The 21,749-nt window shown below is 37.5% G+C and overlaps 1 protein-coding gene across 3 annotated transcripts in view; it reads left to right on the forward strand.

Annotated features, from left to right (window-relative positions):
- The window catches only part of NALCN (sodium leak channel, non-selective), a 229,402-nt gene that overhangs the window by 167,915 nt on the left and 39,738 nt on the right, over positions 1-21,749 (forward strand). For 2 of the 3 annotated variants that reach the window (XM_071430894.1, XM_071430896.1), the window contains 4 exons: positions 1,581-1,717; positions 3,633-3,774; positions 5,220-5,291; positions 17,936-18,009. In XM_071430894.1, coding sequence (XP_071286995.1) covers positions 1,581-1,717; positions 3,633-3,774; positions 5,220-5,291; positions 17,936-18,009 — 425 coding nt within the window. The remainder of the gene's footprint in view (positions 1-1,580; positions 1,718-3,632; positions 3,775-5,219; positions 5,292-17,935; positions 18,010-21,749) is intronic. The other variant, XM_071430895.1, reaches the window with a different exon arrangement.

Below are 21,749 nucleotides of genomic sequence, written 5' to 3' on the forward strand. Positions count from 1 at the left end.
AACTTGTGTATCATTCTTCATACCCCTGTAATATCTAACCAACAAAGCTTTGTTGTGAACATAACCTTTGGCTGGTAATGCAATTGGTGCTCAAACTGGCCTTTTGATGCTATATTGAAGTCCAAGTTCTTGTTTAGTTTCTGCTCTTATTCTTTATCTAGAATTCTTTCAGTCTCTTATTTCCTGCCACTGTTTCTAAATGTGTCCTTTTCCTTGTCCAATGTGGTATTTGCAACTCTTCACGTTTTAATATCATGTGCGCCAAAGTCATAATTTCTTCCTTTTAAGGATTAATAGAGCAATGAAACAAGACTGGACACAATACAGATTTATGCAACATTCCCCTTTTATTCTGAATCAGCTTTACCATTAATTATTAGCCTTTGTTTGTAGCTGTTCAGTTTTCTGCAGTTTTCAGCCCACATGACAACTTCTATCCAACTGACTATGAAATGATTTTCATTTTAAGCTGTCCTGTGGCCGGAAGTGGTGATGTTGCTGATGGCATGACAGTGCAGCAGAGCAGTTTTTCTTCTACAGCATGCTGTGGGAACATGCATTTCACTAGGCAGGGCAAATGAGAATTAAAGCTCTGTTTGAATTCCTGGGCTATTGCCCCTGGTAAAAATCTGTAGCTGGTGTCTATCAACAGTATTCCCTGCAGGTGCTGATGGTGAAAATGTCTTTTAAAATTTAAGCTTCTAATCCTTTGCTTACAAGCAGGGATGAGATGAAGAATTGGAATTTCAGTTGGATGCATGCTCAAATAGTATACAATACACATACAGTTTAAAATAAATGTGAAAATTAATTTCACTGCTTCTTTTTGACTTTGTATTTTGTTGCAATAACACACTGAATTTCTGCATAAGGTAATCAGTATTCAGGAATCATATCTCTATATCATATCTGTTTATCTTATATTTTTAGCCATCACCTGTCCATGTATATACATGTATCTGTCTTTTCTGTATTTGGATGGGTGATATTCCATTGAATAATTGGTTTTGGATAATTATAAATACAACATTTGTTATATGATTTGCCATAGCTGAGTATCACTGATGTAGATGGATTCTTTTGAGTTCTTTGTCATTACTTATAATACTCATCTACATGCAATTGTCCTGTTATTTTGTGTTCTGGGAGCTGGATTCTCTTAAAATTTTTTGCCTTTTAAAGTGCTGTGTTTTCTTTGTGTCAGAGAGCTTTCAGCATATACAGGAAGGTGTGCCTAATAAGAAAAGGTCTTGGGTGTTTATTTGATGAAAGTGTTAGAATCTATGAAGAAAACATAGAAATAAGCATATTGAATAGGGCACAAATATGCTTTGTACTTTAAAATTATTAGCAATCCTCCCATTTTATGTCTGTCGGTTAAAAGCATGGTATTGTTAGGCATTTGTAATCTTCTAGCACAAGCCATTAACTTGTATCAAATTTACCTTCTGTAGGTCTTTGCTGCCATCTTCTGCTTCTTTCAATTATTGCCATTGTTGTTATTTGGATTCTGAAAAATGAGTGGGATATTATAGAGCAAATTTCCCTTTCTGTTATTTTTTTTATTTCTTTGTTTTCAGCTAAAGCAAAGTGAAGCTAATGCAGATACAAAGGAGAAGCTTCCCTTGCGTCTACGCATCTTTGAAAAATTTCCAAACAGGCCACAAATGGTGAAAATCTCAAAGCTTCCTTCAGATTTCACAGTTCCAAAAATAAGGTATTGAAATATTTCCTTTGCTAGCATGTTGTAAACTTTTTTGGGGCCACATAACACCCAAAATATTTAACTTTTTTTTTTCATGTCTGTTAGGCAGATAGTTCAGAAAATAAGAAATGAAACAGAATTAACATAGGCATTCAAAAGATGTAGCATTTTGGGTATACCTCATTTCTCTCACTTGGGGAAAAACAATGCTAGCATTCCTTATACCTTATTCATGAAAGCAGCTAGACTGATCAGAACTGACACAAGTACAATATAACTGAAAAGTGTGTTGTTTCTCCTTTCCTTTGGATTTTAGTTTCTTGGCTCATATAGATGACTTGCAGTCTAATGGGTTCTCATGGAAGTTTTTAAAGCTAGGGTGAAATGGCAGTAAATCATTAGAGAGGATAAAACAGAGCATCTAATACCAGTTAGCCTGTGATGACCTTGTCCTTTTTTTGTATTTATGTAGTTACCTTTTTCCTGTGAAACTCACCTTAACTAAAGATCAGATGCTCAGTGATCTACTTGATCATTCTTTACTGTGGGGGTGGTGAGGCACTGGCACAGGTTGCCCAGAGAAGCTGTGGATGCTTCCACACCCCTGGAAGTGTTCAAGGCCAGGCTGGATGGAGCTCTGAACACCCTGGTCTAGTGGAAGGTGTCCCTGCCCATGGCAGGCAAGGTGGAACAAGATGATCTCTAAGGTCCCTTCCAACCCAAACCATTCTGCAAATCTGTGATCATCAGTTAGAGTACAATTATTTTTCCGTGGTGTCAAAAAAGTCTGACAGAAATCCAAGGGCCTCTCTAGTATATACAGGCTGCAAAGTCTGCTGACATGCCACAAGCTGGCTGAACAGATCCTTTAAGTGCCCCTGTCAATGTCCTCAACAAGCACATGCCAGAAGAGAGAACGATGTGAAGGATTGCTGCCATTGTTCGAGTCTACCAAGGTTACATTTCTTTTGATTAAATTCACAAGGAAGCTAAGTCAACTGGTTTGACCTGTTTGTAGTACCTTAGCTGAACAAAAGGAATAATGCTGGTCAGAAGGGTCATGAAAAGCAACCTTCCAGACCTCAAGGAAACAATCACAGATGCTTTACTTTTAGTATCAAAGTACCCTTTGGTTATATATGGAGGGTGTTCTTCTCCTAGTCCTAGTCTTTTTTGTTATTTCTTTGTAGTTGTGTTTTTCCCAGCATATTCTGTACCCATGATCCTATTAACTACTGAAACAGACTTCAAACTAGCACTAGCAAATCATATCTTTAAATCTGAAGCTATTGTACTATGTAGCAATATCTCTCCAGAGAAAAATTAGTTTTGACATAGTTCACACTGAAAGAGGCAACTCTACTGAACTTAAAATATGGCAAGATGAATGTATATTTGTTGTAAACAGAAATGCTTCTGCTTTTTAAACATGGCATATGTGAGGCACAGAATTGCTGAAGCGCCTTAATAATGACATTCAAAGCAGTTATGTGAACAGATGTTGTTTGAAATCTTCAAGAAAGAATTTCATGCAGAGAGTATGTTTCATTTGGATTATATCAGCATTTGATTTACATTGAAGTAACAACTTGCTGTTTAATGAGCTCAAAAGAGCTGAAAACTGCAAAAGGCACTTGAAATATTTAGCACTTTATTTGGTAAATAAATAAATAATAAAGCAATTTTTTTTCAATCTACATGCAAGAGATCCAACTCCCAATTCAGTTATGGATTTCTTTAATAAATGAATTTAGGTGTTATCAGTTGTTCTGGCACTCTGTTCATTTATGCATCTATTCCCCAGTACAACTTTTTCTCAAGAGTTTATCCATCTCAGCACTAATGGATTGTGACATGTCAGAAGGAAATCCGAATATTAACTCTTCTTGGGGTTTTAATGTGTCAATATCCTCTATTTGTTCCCAAGGGAAAGTTTTATGAAGCAGTTTATTGATCGCCAGCAGCAAGATACCAGCTGTTTGCTGCGAAGACTTCCTTCAGCATCTTCTTCCTCATGTGACCACTCTAAAAGATCAGCCATTGAAGAAAACAGATATATTGATCAAAAGGTAAATCAAGAGTATAGGGTAGTATATATCTTGCCTAGAGTATTGTGAGAAAAGGAATCAAATTATTCAGTTTGTCAAACTACATAAAAAGTGAATTAAAGCTAGGATGATTGCATGTAGGCTAAATGGTTATGTTTAATTCAGCCTAAAACCGACATCATAGCAGATCCTATTCTGGTTTAAATTTTCCCATCTCCTTTGAATTCAAAATTCAAGATTTGATACATTACTTGTTTAATGCATGCATCATCTGAAGCAATTTTTTGAAACAGTTCTGCTGCTAATCACTGAGAAGCTAGTGGAAAATTAAAGTTTCTGAATATCACACTGGATTTTTGAGTGCCTTGAATACTACTGCAACCTTGAAAACACACTTCACTGATGGAAGTGTGAAGGAAGGAATAAAGCCTAAATGGACATCATCTACTTTAACAAGCAGAGCAGAAAAATTGGATAAGTTATTAATATCTCTGTGTAATCACTGAAGATGAGTAAAAATTTAAAATTATTCTAATTATTTAGAGGCCATTACTCTATCTGTAAGCCTGGGAGTCACTAGAAAACAGACCCTGAACAGATATATTTGATACCCATTATGCTAAAAGCTGCTAATCTCCCATGGATGGTTAGATTTGAAAAAATACTAGCACTGCTTGGAATGATGACCATGATGATGATGATGCCAGCAGCATAAGTACATGTATCTGACTTCTGACACCTTATAAATCTAAAGGGGTGAGAAAAAATATTCACGTCCATCATGGAAGATAAGTGGTTTCCCAGATTTCTTGTGGCATCTACAGAGATATCAGTCCTTGACCACTTATAATATTGCATAATTTAGTGACATTTTTATAGACAAAAGAAAAGTACTTTCAGTATTATTATGTTTCAGTATTGTTCACCGTTGAATCCTCTTTGAATATTAACATCTGTGTTTTATAAAAACATTTTAAGTTACGCAATCACAGACAAGAAAATAGAGCCTATGCATTACTGTTCTATAGTATAACTGGCTTTCCTAGTGTGTGTTTGTAGCCATAACCCAGGGCAGCATTCATACAGGCAGAGTTGCACAGCTAAGAGGCAGAATTGGGAAAGGACAGTTGGGGAAAACATTACTCCTCTGATAATGAATTAAAATAGACAATTTGTAAACTAGTGTTAATTGCCATCTCTAGTTCTGTGCAAGAGCCTGTTCTTGTGGCTGATGTATTCTATGGCATCAGTAAACCAAAGCTGAGCAGCATGACCTGGGAGGGAGGACTGTGGCAAAATACGGCATATCAGGCCAAGAAGGCTGTAGGAAGTAGTCAAGCCTACGTGGACATCATCTGCTTTAACAAGCACAGCAGGAAAACTGGATAAGTTATTAAATGGCAAACCTAGGGGCTAGCAGAACTGTGCCAAACATCACTAATAATGGATCTCAAACACTATGCCAGGGTAATCAGAGTACATTTCTACCATGTAATGAAGAGATGAACAAAGACCTTAAAGTTGTCTCAGCCGCACAGGTAAGTCCATAGTATGCAATGCAGAGCTGTGCAGTGGCTCAATAGATCTGTTTACATGAATATATTTTAGATATATTAAATTCCATCTTAATTCCTTTTGCTTGCTGTTTAAAAAAGTGAATTGTTACTGTGTTTGAAGACAGATGAATACATGGCACAGTTTATTCAATGATATCTTGCAGTATGAAAACAGAATGCTGCATTCTTTTCAAATTTTCGCTTCCATTCAAAAGCAAATATGCATTATCTGACTTTAATTTTTGAATTTAAATAAGCATTTGCAAATTGGTTTTGCACTATTCAAGCTGCTTTAGGCACATACTTTAGTATCCCCATACCTCAAGGGTAGGAACAACGATGAGTAGTATTTCTGATAAATGCAGCTAAAAACAAGATATTTTACACATTCCTATTAAGAGGAGATAGCACTAAGAAGGATTTTTGAAAGTAATTATTCTAGCTTTCTATAGTTACAGTTGCCAAGGCAACCTAATTTTTGTATGATCAAATCTTCTTAAAAATATCCTTAAAACAAACTTGGAATGACTGGTTGTGCTTAAGTATTAACCTTACATTTATACTTTACTTTTCTTGTAAAAAAAGAAACATCACAAAACATTTTACTGATCTCAGTGACTGGCAGGATGCCTTCCCACTGCTCCTGTGAGCAGTGGGATGGCTTCAGAAACTTTTCACATGCTTTTGCATTGTAGTTGATGAGGAAAAAGTGGAATTAAAAAGGTAGAATCAAAAGGTGAGATCCTGCTGGCAGATCTGACTCTGTCCTTCCTTTGTGGTAGCTGAACTGTGGCTCGTCCCTCCAGTTACTCCTGGACTTAAGTCAGTATCTCTGTGTTCCACACCTGCTTAATTGATAGGAATCCCTTACATTCCCCTATTTTCCCCTTATTTCTGCTTCAGCAATATTCTTTTTTTTTCTTTCTATAAAAATCTGCCACTATATGGAATTGTGTTTAGAATCAATCTGCCCATAATTTGTGCTGATCAATAAAGCAGATTTTATATATGTTCTGTTATAGAATGGATTTAGTTAGTGTTTTCAGTATTATAATTATTATAATTACCCACTTCCTTTAAAAGTTAAGGTGTAAAGGGGGAGTAGATTTTCAGTGCATTCCTCTTTTTTTTTTTTTCACGGAATTCTACCTTCTCAAAAGAACTGGAAAAATTATTTTTGGTGTAAATCACTGTAACTATGACTACAATCCATTTGATATGATTTTCATCTATGCCAAATCAAAATAACATCTTTGGGAAATAGATTTCTTTGCTATACTCCTTTTTTTGTTGTCAAGTCTGTGAGTTCCATGATGTTTTCTCTTCCAAATTTTTAAACTGTTGTGAAAGTTATAAACTAACCAAGCACTATTATAAGAAATCACTTTTAGATACCTAAATGCCCTTTACATTTTGTACATCCCCTAAGAGTTCTCTGTCAGTATGTGGAGTCTGAGTAGGTGTGTGGATACAGATTGTACCGTGTTCTTCCTTCTGTATCCAATGCCAGCAACACCTGGGCTCTCCCACAAACAGATGCTTGATAGGCAGCTTAGCACTGTGCTTTGTTTGAGTTGTTTATTATTATCTGTAACATTTGGTGTGTAAAACTGGGATTCTCTGGGCTTCTCTGAACTTAAGACTGCTGGAAATGCAGGATGGTCATTTTTTGCTCTCCACTTGAGGTCCTGCAGAGCAAATTTACTTAACCTCAGTGATCTTGCCACACACCTACCCTCCTGTGTGCTGATCGAGTCTGTCCTGATGTTGTCTGCAGGCCATGAGTTGAAGAACCCATGGTCGAATTAGAGAAACCAGGATTGTTCAGATTGGTCAGCATTCCCCCAGTGGTAGTAGAAAGCACTGTGAAGGTATTTTCTGGTAAAAGAAGGAAGAATTCCTGGAAAAAGTGCAAGATTAAAAGAGGGATTTAGGGTATTAAATGTACATTGTAGGTGAGGGAAAAGGGGAGTATTAGGGACAGAGAGGAAAGTTTTCTTTTATACTTCTACACTTGTATGAAAATTATTCACAGTATGCTGGGAATTTCCTTAGATAACCAATATTTCAGTAAATTCTTGGCCAGAAGCACTGGATGAAGTATGGAAACATAATTTTAGTGTGAGTGGGTGCATGAGAAGATAGGAAGTTGGCAGAAAATAAGGACATCTCAGTGGCTTTCACATAGCCTGAAGTATAGTTGTAGCAAGTTTCAGGGGGACAAAGAATTAAATTAACGTGAGATTTACAACAAATCAGATGTCCAGTGGAATACATCTGAGTTGGCTGTAGAGCATTGGCTTTGCCTTCTTAACTTCAAGACTGGAATCAGAGGGGCACAGAAACCCTTCAAAGTGCTCTCCTAAGAGACATTCAAGTTTTAGCAAACCTTGCAGAAAATTACTGTGAGATGGACATTTCTGAACTGGTTAATTATCCTTGGCCCAACAACACAGCACATGGCTGTTAGATTAAAGTTCAAGACTGACAGACTCATGAGATGAACTTTGAAAATGCTTATGGTTCAAAATGTACAGATAGTACAGATAACCCATGTGCATGTCCACAACAAAGTGGCAAAGCAGGAGTGAATTGCAAAAGAAAGTACAAGAGCATTTAATATATCCATGTATTTTATACTTCAGACTTGGAGCATCTCCCACTTAATTGAAGGAATATAATCAAGTCAGCTCCCTTATTTCACCACTTATAAATTGGATAGTAGCAAAGGTATTTTCTATTTTCTCTCCCTTCTATCATCCTGTTTCTTTGCTGACTCCTTTCACATGTATGAGTTCTGGTTTTAGTTCTGCAAGCAAAGCAGTTAGTAGCCATTCCTTTGTCTGGTGGGAGCCAGGTGCAGCACTAAGGTCTAGCTCCTGGGAAACCTTGGTCTCCCACACCATGTGGCTCTCCCACTGATTTCCTGCTTGCAGCAGAATGTACCTTTGTGAAGGGAGGTTGGGGTAAGGAAGTGAAAGCTGATCTCAGAGGTAGCCAGAGCCATGACCATGGAGGACTGTGAATATTCAGCGGCAGACCTCGTCTGAAATCTGTCTTTAACATATTTTGTTAATATCATAGATACTGCTTTTTTGAACTGCTGAGACATGCCACCTAATCTTGATGTTTTTGTTTAATCTGGATATATGGTCTGTGATGGTTTTTTTTTTCTGACCTATGCTCAGCTTCTTTAACTATTCTGTTTCTCGAGGAAAAAAAAAACCCAATCTTCTGAGAGTATTCCAAAATTATTTTTCTTTGCAGAAAGTATTTGTAATTGTAAAAGTTGAAATAGCCTTTCAGGTTTTCTAAGGCATATATTTTAGTATAAAAGACCAGATGTCCCAAGATACCTTCCAGAAAACCATCAGGGCTGAAGACATGCTCATAAGTTTTATCTATACTTTTTTCCTTAAAACTAAGGATAGAATTAATAAATTACAATGTTCAGAATTTCTGTTTCTTACTGTAATAAACTTATGTCCCAAGTTAATCAACCTCTCTGAACTTTATTTTGGGCATTCAGTTGTGCAAAGCACAACTGAAAAAGATACAATAGTGTTGTGTTCCTTATTATTATTTTCTGTGAGTAATTTGAAAGAATAATTTTATGACATTAATTTTGAATATAGCAGAAACTAGTAAAGTGTAATTGCACATGTATTCCAAATGGAAAAGATTATTTCTTTTTAAATATTACTAAATATTACATTTTTTCTGAAGCAATCATTGCAGAATTTAGTGCATATCAACAAAAATAATTCAAACTTTTTCTTCATTTTCCTAATTTTTCTGAATTTAATTCTGTCCTACAATTTTGGTTTCCATATACCACTTGTTAATTAAACAGAGCCAAGTGCTTCAAGTCTTACCTATTTATGTCATTCATAGGATAATGCCAAAATCTGTCTTGTTATGGCATTCAGAAAAGTCATTAAAACAATGTACCTGCCGGAATGACAATGGCTTATGGGTCCAACATTTTCTTGTTCATTACAGTCATGATTTTCAAAGATGATTTTTGTGCCATGTCTGTTCTCATCAGTTCTCTCTAATGAAGTTAATATACATAAATACAGTGATGTATTTTAGGTTTACTGAAAATCAGCTGACCTCTTTTTTTCCTTTGCTTTTTAAAGATTTTGTTTTTTTCATATAACATGGATATATAAAAATGTCCCCGTGTCTAAATAACCAATTTATAGATTTCTTTCTCATTAGGGATTTTATTAAATACACTTTTGAGCTGGTAATGTTTTACCTCTCTGGCCATGTTTGCCTTCAGAGTGGAGAACACACAATGGCAATAGTAGCAAGACTCTTCTGTTGTGGTCTGTCTCTGACTTCTGATGATTTTAAATTGCTTTGTCACTCTTCCCTCTGCATAGTATGTTCAAAAGTCTGCCTGAAAGAATTCCAGTTTTCAATTGCATTTTGAGAGAAAAGAGGCCAGGGACTGGATACTTTGCCATTTTCAAAAAGAGCCATAATTCAGGACTTCCTTCTGGCATTTGCTTTCTACTTCATCAATATTTCAAGTGTTTGATACAAAGGCTGTGGAGATGTATTAAAATACAATGATAAGATCATACTTCTCTTTTTTCTTTAACCAAACAAAATACATGAAAAAGTTTTAGTGCAATTTTACTTTAACAAAGAGCACACATTAGTTTGGTGTGGAGGAAAGAGACAATGAGGGACTGAGTTACAGGAAAGCCCTTCTGTTTGAACCTTCTACATTACTTTTTCCTGCTTCTACCAAAGAATCCAGATCTCCATCTCCAGGCCCTTCAGTCTCCTCCATCCACTCACAGGACTCATTCACAAGAGCTGATTAACAATAGTAATGATCACTTCTTTCTAGTGAAGGCAAGTGCATGTGCTTGTACAACCAGAAGCAATAGTTTTCCTTACCTCTCCTTGAAACTCCCTGTCCATATCTTCCATTCCAAGTCCAGCCCAGCCTGACAATCCCTTCTTCCCTAGAGTTTCAAGATCCCCAGCTCAGAGTGTGGAGAGGAGACTTCTCCTCCAGCACTGTACACCCAGCCAAATGTATAAAAACCCCACATCAGCTTGGCCTGGAGTTCTTAGTTCCACCTGCTGTTGGCTGCCATGGGTAACCTACCCTGTGCTCTTCATCAGCTTTTCACAGGGTATCCCTGACTCCAGCACTGAGTAGATAGAAAACAAAAGTAAGCAAACTTGTCCCAGGCTGCACTTGCCACTATGATCAGAGGGATGAATTGCCTCTCCTATGAGAACAAGCTGAAAGAAGGTATTTCAGCCTGGAGAAAGAAACTTCTGGGGAAACCTTATAGCAGCCTTTCAGTAGTTGAAGGGGGCTTATAGTATGGGGAAGGACTTTTTTTACAAGGGGCTGTAGCAATAGGACAAGGGGTAATGGTTTTAAACTAAATGAGGGTAGAGTCAGGCTAGATATAAGAAATTTTTTTTTTTATGGTGACAGTGGTAAAATGTGGAGGGATAGAATTTAAGAAAATAAAGATAGTGCAGAAGTTAGTCTCACACCTGAGGAGTTGCAGCTGTACTAATCACGAAAGATTAGGAACAGGCCTGCTCTTAATAGGCCACACCTGTGTCCAATAAGGAGACGAGTGCTACAAAAGAGTGGGGTAGCTGGTTGAGAAGAGAATTGGAGTTTGTTGTATTGCGCATGGAGGTGGAGTTTGTTTTCTGTACTGTGAAGAAGAAGGAGTCAGTGCTGCAAGGAGATGCCCATGAGAAATCACCTAGAAGGTATGGGAGATTTACAATATGATGACAATAGTAAAACAGTGAAACAAGTTGCCCAGCAAGATGGTGAGTTCCCCATTCCTGAAAACATTTACTTTCAGATTGGATGGGGCTCTAAGCAACCTGATCTAGTTGAAGATGTTCCTGCGCATTGCAGAGGGATTGGACTAGATGGTCTTTCAAGGTCCCTTCCAACCCAAACCATTCTATATTTTTGTGAAAAATGTACCCATTAAACCTATGAGAGTTTAAAACTCAGGTATACCAAAGGGGAAAAAAACCAACCGTATTACTATAAGGCATAAAAGAGAGGGATCCTTCTCCTTCCCTGGAGCTGCTCCTCCATGTGTCTGAGATGGACTATCTCCCTTTTAGGTTTTTGGAGATTTTATGAGTGCTAATATTAGCCTTGTCCATTTTCAGACCTAATTAAAAAAGTTCTTGGTTATGAAAAGATGTGTAGATTTTCCAGACCAGTAGCCAGCTAATTAGAAGAACTTTACCTTCCTTAAGAGAGAGGCAGCAATCAAGGGCTACAGAATGAATCAATCCTGTTTTGGGTCAATGACTCCCAGGAGTTAAGGAGATTATACCCACTTCTCATTCTAGACATCTGATCCAAAGGGACAGCCTTTGAGTTCTTGGGGCACTTATCTAATGCTAGATCACTTTCTTGACTGTGTAGTGAGCCTGTTTCTTACATTGGACAACCTCACAAAGGGCCAGATTTTCAAAGTCCAAATGAAAATACTTAGCTCTACTTTGAGGGAGGGAAATGGAATAGTGATCTCTCTCTCTCTTGTAATTTCAGCCTTTATGCAAAGGTTTCAAGAGAGCTTAAGAAATTCCCTGCTACCTATAGTTGCTTAACTTGCTTAAAATTTTGTGAACATTTTGTTAGGTATCTACCAAAAACTTGCAGTCTGGTCTTCTGTCACTCTTCATATGACTTTTGTTGCACTCATTTTGAAAGAGTCCAATCTCTTCAAACCAAAGATATGGTAGAATGTTGTTGAACAAATATTTGCATTTGAGAGGCTACACAGCAAATTCCTGTGGGCCAGGAATATCCTATGTTTTATGGAGCGCTCAAGCTTTGAACAAATTCTCCCCAAATATTTCCTTGCTCTTTCATGAAAATTATTCTGATACACTGCTTATTGTACTGACTTTTTGTATTTTCCCCAGAAGCTTTAAATAACAATGTTTAAATAACAATATAGTACCTAATAATCTGTTCATTCTGCAAGTCTATATTGGCATACAACAAATTCCAAACTAAAACAGAAGCTTTGGGTGATTTTTTTTCCCCTTCCTTGGAATTTCTGGCATGGCACAGCAGACTATTCCCCTATGGTCCTGCAGTTGCCTGTAAGAGCATTATTAACAGCACTAGGCCAAAACTCCTTATTTTTATATAAAACTTAAGAAATTACATTATGAAAATGCACTGCATGCACTGGGTTTTATTCTACTGTCAAGCAAACATTTCAGATATTCATATCTCATGATTTATTTATGACCTTGTCTTTATGACTTTGTATTCCTGAACAGCCACCAACACTTGTCTCTTCTGCCATCTTTGAAGCAGTCTGATACAAAAATCATACACTACATCACCACAGATTTTACCTCTTGATAGAATACAACTGTTTATCAAATTCAAGTTGAAAATAATTGCTTTATGTAGCATTTGCTGAGATCTGGGCACTACAAACATGTTTCTAGAGAAACATGTCAAACCTTAGTAAACCAAAATGTACAGCATTTCTCAAAACGTAAAACCATTCAGTTATGTCTTAACTGGTGTAAATTGGCATTTGTCCCCTGAAGTCAGCAGTGCTGTGCCAGTACATCTAGTATGTAGAACTGGTCCACAGTCATTTCCTGACACTTCACAAGGTATTTTCTTGTGGTGCTTTGCTTTTGATCTTATGCCAAGGATTTTCTTCTTCCAGGGTAGAAAGCCTAGATTTTTGAAAGATGCTACTAAATAAATATTGTTATTGAAAGCGTCTGCAGTACCTTTTCAAAGCAGCGGGTGGCACTTGCAGAGCAACAATGTTCTGTGATTTAGCTTAGTTTACAACGGTGGCTTTGTTCTTGTCGACAAACGGGATTTCATGGGCTGTAGCATTTAGACCAAGTTCACTCTAACTGAATTATTTTGTCTGCCTGAAGTCTGTCCTGCCAACAGCAGCAAAGAATGTCAACACTTGTGGAAGAGAAGCACTACCTGCAGATTCCATAATTCTGTGGTCATGTCTGTGTAAATAAGCTCAAAGAAATGTAAGAACAAAGACACAAGCTTTATCATGGTTTAGCAGCAGCACATTATATCCATCTAAAACATTTGCATTCAGGAAATACTATTGGGAATTTGCTGACCTGCCACAGCAAATCCTTTTTGTGAGAGTTATTTTAAGTGTGTTGCTGAAAGCGTATTTTAGAGTGATCAGATGCTGTTAGGTGATTTCAAGACAGTGTCATATGCTAAAAAATAATGTTCTTTAGCAGAAAGCTATATGGCACTGCGGTTCCTGCATGAAGTGTTCTTATTGGTGGTAGAGAGAAGTAAATAAATAAATAAATAAAGGCTAATAAAGATACACTGAGGGTGTCCTCACAGTGCAGCACAATCTGTAATAAAAAAACCCAGCAGGCTAGACATATACACCCTAAAATAACCTCAGTAGAGTGTACTGTACTTATTTAATTTCCCATTGTCTGATTGAGTAATGTCTTTTGTATGTTAACACTATTTATAATTTCCTCTGCAACATTCCAGAACTCGGCAGGTATCACAAGTTTTAATTGCCAGCCTCGTTGTACACCAGCATGAGGCATCTAGACATTATTAAACAAAATACTGATCATCACCCCCATTTTCTGTTTGTACAGTCCCACTACATTTGCCTGGTGTGCTATGCAAATTTGGAAAATTAAATGGGAAGTAGTTTAGTTAATTTATCTAATATAGAAATAAGGATGCATATTTTAAAAATCTATAGTAATGTTTGATTTTCTTCAGCATTTGTATTGACATATGCCTGTTGCTATTTGACTGACTACTGACTCCTTTGAACGTGAAAAATGGATCAATTGTGCTTATCCAAAAGTACTTTCTTGTATTCCTTCTTCTGGATATTTTTAACTCAAGATAAATTCACCGGTGTTCTACTGAAGGAATGGCTCCTGGTTCTGTCAGAAAGAGAAAGAAGGACCATTGTCTTCAAAAGTCATAATCCTTGGAAGTGCCTAGGTTGTTTTGTGAATCCATTTTGGACCACTGAGACCTCTAGCACCAAACTCTAGGATCTTGTATATGCCTATGTATTCCTAGATTAAAGAATGGATACCTGTCTCCAATCTAAATTCCGTTACAGTCCATACACAGACCTGATTGTAAGAAAACCTTCGAAACTTCACCTCAGCTTCAGTCCATTGGGTGTGCTTAGGCCAAAATCAGTGCCCAATGATGTCCTGTCTCAGCTGCAAGTTCTGCAGCTACTCCTGAAAAAAAAGTGAAGGAAAAGTAAATTTTGCACTCTGCACAAATAATGTGATGCAACACCCTGTTCTCATCTCTTTCTCCATACCTGTGACTTCTTAGGCATGGAGGGGAAGCCATATGAGGAGCAGTTCAGGTCACTTGATCTCTTCTGCCTGGAGGAGAGGAGAGTGAGAGGAAACCTCATCACAGTCTACAACTTCCTCATGAGGGGAAGAGGAGGGACAAGCACTGATTTCTTCTCTGTGGTGACCAGTGACAGGACCAGAAGGAAGAGCCTTAAGTTGTATCAGGAGAGGTTTGGGTTGGATATTAGAAAAAGGTTCTTCCCCCAGAGGGAGGTTGGGCACTGGAACAGGCTCCCCAGGGAAGTGGCCACAGCACCAGCCTGACAGAGTCCAAGAAGTATTAGGACAGTGCTCTCAGGCACATGGTGTGACTCCTCAGGTGTCCTGTGCAGGGGCAGGAGTTGGACTTTGTGATCCTTTGGGTTCATTTCAACTCAGCATATTACACAATTCTGTAATTCTATTGCTCTAGCATCACTAAATAAAATTCATGAACAGCTTTAAAAATGTGAACAGAGCCCAGTTCTCTCCCATCTCAGTGGCTCCAGACATACACTCCTTCCTACAGCTTCCCTTCACCTCTCTGGCTGATGCACCTCTGGCTGTGTGACAGCCAAATATCGTAGTACAGCACTGCTCTTGCACATCCCCAGCAGACAACTATGGTGTTCATTGAAGGTATCAAGCACAGGGGGTCAAACCATTTCCAGCTGGGGTGGCATAGGGAATTAGCAGTGGTTTTATGCAAAACATACACCATTGTCTGCTTTGTTAGTCTTGCTGCCAACAGCGAGGGTTCAGCAGTCCCTGATAAGTATCCCTTGTCCTAGACCTGCCAGTTTTTCTTTAGATGCTCTTCTTCTTGCTGGCACTAGGTAGCTTAATATTTGGCTTGTGGAAGCACTAAATGAATGCTCAACATCCTTGTGGAGTCTTTAGAAATACATAGACTCCTCATTCCTGCTTTCCCAGGACATGTTCTCTTGTTGACAACCTGGGTGAATTTCCTTGTTTGGGCCACAACCTTTAAGGCCAAGGTGTTCTGTGACTTAATTTAAACCCTGGAAAGAAGTGGTTTATGACAGATAAGGAGCTGTAGAAAATTTCAGGAAACATATGTATGACTCAGATTTTTTTACTGAAACCAAATGGGTAAAAACTAGAAAATGAGTAGGAAATTAATGCTTCCTATGTTTGAAATCTTTTCAATTCCTAGGATGCTAACAGGAATTGTTACTAGAAATAAATGAACATAACACATTACTAGGTCACTTTTTTTTTTTTTTCTCTGATGTTTCATGTAGTTGCAATTATTCTAAAGCAGCTGTTTAGAACAGGAAAAGGAACTGAGACAAAACTTCTGGTTTTCCACCCTCATTATTCCCGTAAGTTTGAGCCCTAGTAAAGTACAATGCTGATAAATACACTAAACCTGTGTCAAGATACTGCAAATGAGTTAAATGTTTCAATATATGACGTATTTATACCTACAGAATATTTATTATAATGGTATATTACTTCCCTGTCTGACTATGCAGGAGCCCCTTTGGCACTCACTCTTGCATCACCTGAGCTGGTGCCCAGCTAAACACCCCACACTCACACAGTCACACCAGGTTTCCTCACCAGCTCGACCTCAGCTTTCCCAAAGCAGAGTGCCAGACATCCAGATCCTTAAAATTATTTAATCTTGGTGCAACAACTGAATAACAAAATAGCAGCTTGAGCTGGGTTCCTCGAAGGAGAGACCCCAAGCAAAAGCACCCAGGACATTTATACCCTCACAGTCTAAGCAAGCAAAAGTCTGGGGTCATCAGCTCCTGCCGTGTCTTTGAGTACCACAGGTCCCTGTGGCCTTTGTTAGGCAAAGGGTCATCAGTTCATGGCCTCTTGCCTTGGGCTCAGGCTCCTGCACCCCCAGAGCTTAACCTGCAGCTGCACACCCAGCTGCCTGCACTAGATGTATTCCTCAACAGGTATATCTCATACTAGGAATTTCAGTTTATTTTTATGTTTACCATATCCAGGCAATGGAATTTTTTCTTGTTTATATTCAAATATTCAACAAGTTTATTACTCTTTCTTTAATCTTAACTGAAATTTCAATACCTTATTTTCCAAACTACATTCTGAAGTGTTGCATACCTCATTTCCATTTTCAAGCTGCCGGTTGTTTAAGGAACTGAGAGATTCTCAAAATGGGGCAGTTTTCAAATCATCTGTGTTATTACTTCTGCAGGTTGTACAGAAAAGAGCTAGGACATGAGAAAGGTTAAAGGAGCCACACTTGTATAGGCAAGGGGTAGGAAAGGGATTGTAGCTTGCTATAACAGTTGTGTATTAAAAATCAAAATCCATTTTATTAAGTACAGCCAGTATAATTAACAAGTTTTTAAGCTATTTTATAGCCTTCTGTTTATCTACAAAGTAAGATCTTACTGGACTCAGAGTCAATATGAGTCTTCAGAGAAGTTCTGCCAAAATTATTTGTCGAATGACTCTGGATTTGAGCTAGTTTTAGAAAATTTAAAGAACACGTAAAGAAATGTGCTTAAAGATTCAATTTCAGATTGATCAAAACCAGGACACAGACTGCTAAGTTTCCAAATCTCTCTCAAATATTTTCCTCAAGATAATGATCTCCAAACAGTTGACAGATTTAAGTCTTACAATGTGCCAGAGGCTTTCTGTTCATCACAGGTGCAATTCCTGAGCTAATTTTTTCAGCTGCGGTTTGCTCCTTGATTTGCCATGTTTGTTAATCACTTGCTTGTTTTTTCCTATGTATCTCAGTCCTTTCATTTCACGTTCAGGAACTCCTGTTCACAAGAAGATTCCTGAAACTGTTCATGACCAGAGGCAAGCATAAGCATATTTTGCCTAACACATTTTTTCTTTGCATCTCTGAGAAAAAAAAAAAGGCATTGAAATGATACATCTGAGCTTTGCTTGCTTCTTTTGTACAATCAAGGCATCTCCAGAGTATGATCAAGCCTAGTTAAAATCTAAAGTGGAAAAGGAGTAGCAAAACTGTGTGATTTGGCCAATTGGAGAAGAAATGTGTAAAAAAGCAAATTTGTGCTAGCCAGCAAAACTATCTACTTCTTTCTACACAGAACTACCTAATGATTTGGATTGGAAGGCCAAAAGATGTACATAAGTATTTTGATTGTTTTCCACCATCCTTTTTATGCAGTCAGCATCATAATATTTAATTGCTCTGTGACATGCACAAGATATATTTTAAGACAATTAAAAAGTATGCTGTCTTTTTCTTAATTTTATAGCTCCGTAAGTCTGTTTTCAGCATCAGAGCAAGAAACCTTCTGGAAAAAGAGACAGCAATCAATAAAATTCTAAGGTAAGAGTCAGATGTGATTTAATATTGTTTTGACAGTCATCTGATTTTGCACAACCCTGTTTATTACTAATGTTACTGCATGTATAATATTCATAATAATGTATTGCTTTGTAGTACATCTGTTGCTTTCTTTAGCAAAGATAAATTGTTCTTTGGCTATTTTATGTTTGAACAGCAAAAAGAGAGGGATTGTACTTCTTCAATATATATTTCAATTGTATCATGCAGTAAGATCATGTTTCAGCTCTTTTCACTTCTTCCTTCTCAATGAACCATGTCTGTTCCTAAGGGGTGTTATTTTAGAAGTCTAGTCCAGTTCTTGCAAATACCTGCACATAAATGTTTGCAGGGATTGTGCAGTAAAAAACATAGACTACAGCTAAGTACCAAATGGACAGTGAAGAAGATTTCAGAACCATGACTTCTGTAGAAAGGTTTTCTGAATGCTGTAATAATGATCACTCCTTTTGATCTTCCATATCAAGTAAGTACTCAGCACTGTAAGTGAATAATGCAAGCCTAAGTCTCCAGGACCCATTTCTGAAGTTATCATTTAGGTAACTCAGTGCTGCATTGTTTCATGCCGCTGTTGGTTTTACATTGGAATGACTATTCTCAACGTAAGGTGCATTAATAATGGAAACAATTTATAGGTCACAGTTTTATATTTATGCTTGCATTTTGTCAGTGAGAGGTGCCAGGTAAATATACAGTATTAACAGGAGTACTGATCTAAAAAGTACAGCTTAAGTAAGGCAATGTTTTATGAGGAGCAGTGAACTAGGGGTTTTGTGTGATTTCTGAATTATGAAGTTTCTTGAATACCATTTGAGAGGTTTTGCAGCTCTGGTCCTTTTTAATGCTCTATAAGAATACAGCACAGAGAGAACTGTAGAAATTAACATGAAACCTTTTCTGTCTTTAAACCCATGTAATGACAACATAAACAATTACTAATTCAAATGAACACTCATTGTAAAAATATTATTGATAAATGTAAATGCAATACTGTAAGTATTCAATCTTAACAAAATTTAATGCACTATTTGTAAGCATTTCTTTCACTTGTGTGCCTTGATTTTACAGAAATTACTGTTACGGATAGATTAAGCAAAATACTTCTAACAATACATGTTTAGGCATCCTGACAGTATTTCAGTAAAACATTTGTAATGAAATTCTGTATTATATGAGAACTGTGAAATGTTATTGACACTTCTAGGGTTCCACAAATGTCAGTGTGTTTGGTGTGTTTCATACGCTACACTGCAGAGGAAAAACATAGACAAAGGAAAAGAACTCCACTTTTACCTATTCTTTTTTTTTCTTAATCCCTGATATCATAGAAACTCCATTCTTTCTTAGATAGGAGAAAAAAATTAACTTCTGGAAATTGAAATTCAGAATTTTCCCATCTGCACAGAACTTCCTCCTTTTCAGGAGAAGTCTGAAATAGTGGGAGAAGAATCTGAGAAAACCATTGTTTGGACTTCACTAAGTTCTCAGGGATACAAGGACAGAACCAGAAAGCAGTCCTGCCAGTTTCAATCCTGCTGAATTCCACTTGGTCCTTCAGATCATGGCTTCTGCCAGTCTTGTATGTAAAAGGACTTCTTATCAATTCACCTGGATTCCTCTGAAGTTTCAGAGGGAGAAGAATGAAATTTTCATTTACTAATTTACTATTTTATTTTTAATTATCTGTTTACTCTGATAATTTAATCTACCTTTAATGAGTTTTCCAATCTATCTCTGGATCATCAGCAATAAACTTTGAGGAACACAGAGAAAAGGAGAGAACTTCTGTCAAGTAAGAAAAACATGGATCATGTGTCTTCTAATGCTTTCTTGGGCTGCTTGTAAATCACTTACAAAGAGTCTTACAGAGTCTTCTCTCTACTGAGAAAAAGAACAAACACTCTTTATTGTTCCTTGCCATTGACTGAAAATTGCTAAATAAGTTCTGATCTGATGACACTTGCAATGCATCTGTTCCAGCATATGAAGATTGTGTTCATGGCATATCTGGTGTGCAAGCTGACAGGGATTGCCAGTGATGGGCTGACTGGTCCTGAGCACTGCCAGTGTTTCCATGTTAATGACAGTGACAGCACTGTTGATGCAAGGGAATTTTAAAAACAGGAAGAGAAGTGATAAGATTTACAGCTGAAACTTAAGATTCAGTTTAAATAACACAGGAAAATTCAAACTCCCAACACATGAGAGATTCTAGGTCTTATTTTTGCTTTAGTTGTAAATGCTGTAAACTCCTTCATAAAATTAGATGACTCTCAGCTATTCAGAGTATCTGACAAAAAAAAAGAAATGGCATTTATGCCAAGAACAGTAAGAGATAACTCAGAATGTCCCTTCTGAAAAAATTGCTTCCAGCATAATCTTCATTTTTGTCTACCTGAATTAATAAGAATTTTTCCAAAGCAATACCTCTGTATAGTAAAGCTGGCCATGGGCAACTTCAGCTTGATAAAATTGCTGTGCTTAAAGGGAATTTCAATTCTGTTCCAGCCTAAGTCCACCTCTGACCTTTCCCCCTCCACACACTTTTTAAAGCTTGCCAAATTATTTTTAGTCAAATTGTGAATGTTTCAATATAACCAGCTGTATAGAAGGACCATGCATTACACATAGGTACCTTCATGTCTCCCTTATGCATTCTTCTCTATCCAAACTTTATTCCTTTTCACATGCTGAACTGCAGCTAGACATCTTCCCCAAGATGAGGAAGGACATCAATAGCCCTTGCACACCAAGAGAGATGGTTCATGGACTCAGTCCTAGGTGTCTCACCTGCTCATCTGCTGTTACATAATGCAGCAAAGCTGATGTCTTGGGTATCTTTGTTTTCCTGCAGCTTTCTTGCCACACCTCCAGGGAGATGTCTCATTTCTGAGCATCCTTGTTTAGAAGCACCTTCACCTTGCCTCCTTGAGGTCCTTGTGCAATTAGGCATGGGATACAAGTCAAGGATGTAGTAACTACTGTCCTGGTACTTTGACCCTGATCAGTGCTTTGCATCACCATTACCAGTGGCAGAGCACAAGGGCCTTACCTCTTCACATAAATCCATTCTGAGGTGGAGACCTCAAACTTGAAAAATGAAATAAAGTACAAGTTAGTGACCTTTAGAACAACTTTTTTGAAACAAGATCCATTTTAATAGTGCCTCTGAATTGCAAACAGCTCCATTCCTTACTGAGAATTACAGTGAATTTCCCTCAGCAGCAATAAGCACTTCTAGCATATTTACTTTCTCCTGCATATCTTCAGTGCTTCACACTTTTCTCTCATTCTGTTGCTGCAAGCACTGCTTTTTCTCTTAAAAGCAAGTTTTGTGCCTGTGGTTCTCCTGACCCTCATTCCTTGCTCGATTGTTATCTAAGAATGGGGTCTAGTCCTTTATTAGTCACACTGGCTTTCTGAAGTAGAGAGAGTAGAGCAGGTCCAGTCAAAATGTTGTGTATAAATCAGTTTGTTCTCTTCAGTGCTGAGGATAAGTTGTAAACAGCACAGAATGGTGGGGAAAATGAGCAAATTAAAAGTAATCTCACATAGTCTAAAACATAATCAAAGTGTCAGTAGTGCAAAACCTGATTTTGGTGTGCATTAAACCATGCTTCACAGAATCAGAGAATGGTTGAGATTGGAAGGGACCTCTGGAGGTCTCACATAGTCTAAAACATAATCAAAGTGTCAGTAGTGCAAAACCTGATTTTGGTGTG

The sequence above is a fragment of the Agelaius tricolor genome, unplaced genomic scaffold, assembly GCF_023055355.1.
Source record: "Agelaius tricolor isolate 1412-34295 unplaced genomic scaffold, bAgeTri1.0.p SCAF_7, whole genome shotgun sequence".
Classification (NCBI taxonomy): domain Eukaryota; kingdom Metazoa; phylum Chordata; class Aves; order Passeriformes; family Icteridae; genus Agelaius; species Agelaius tricolor.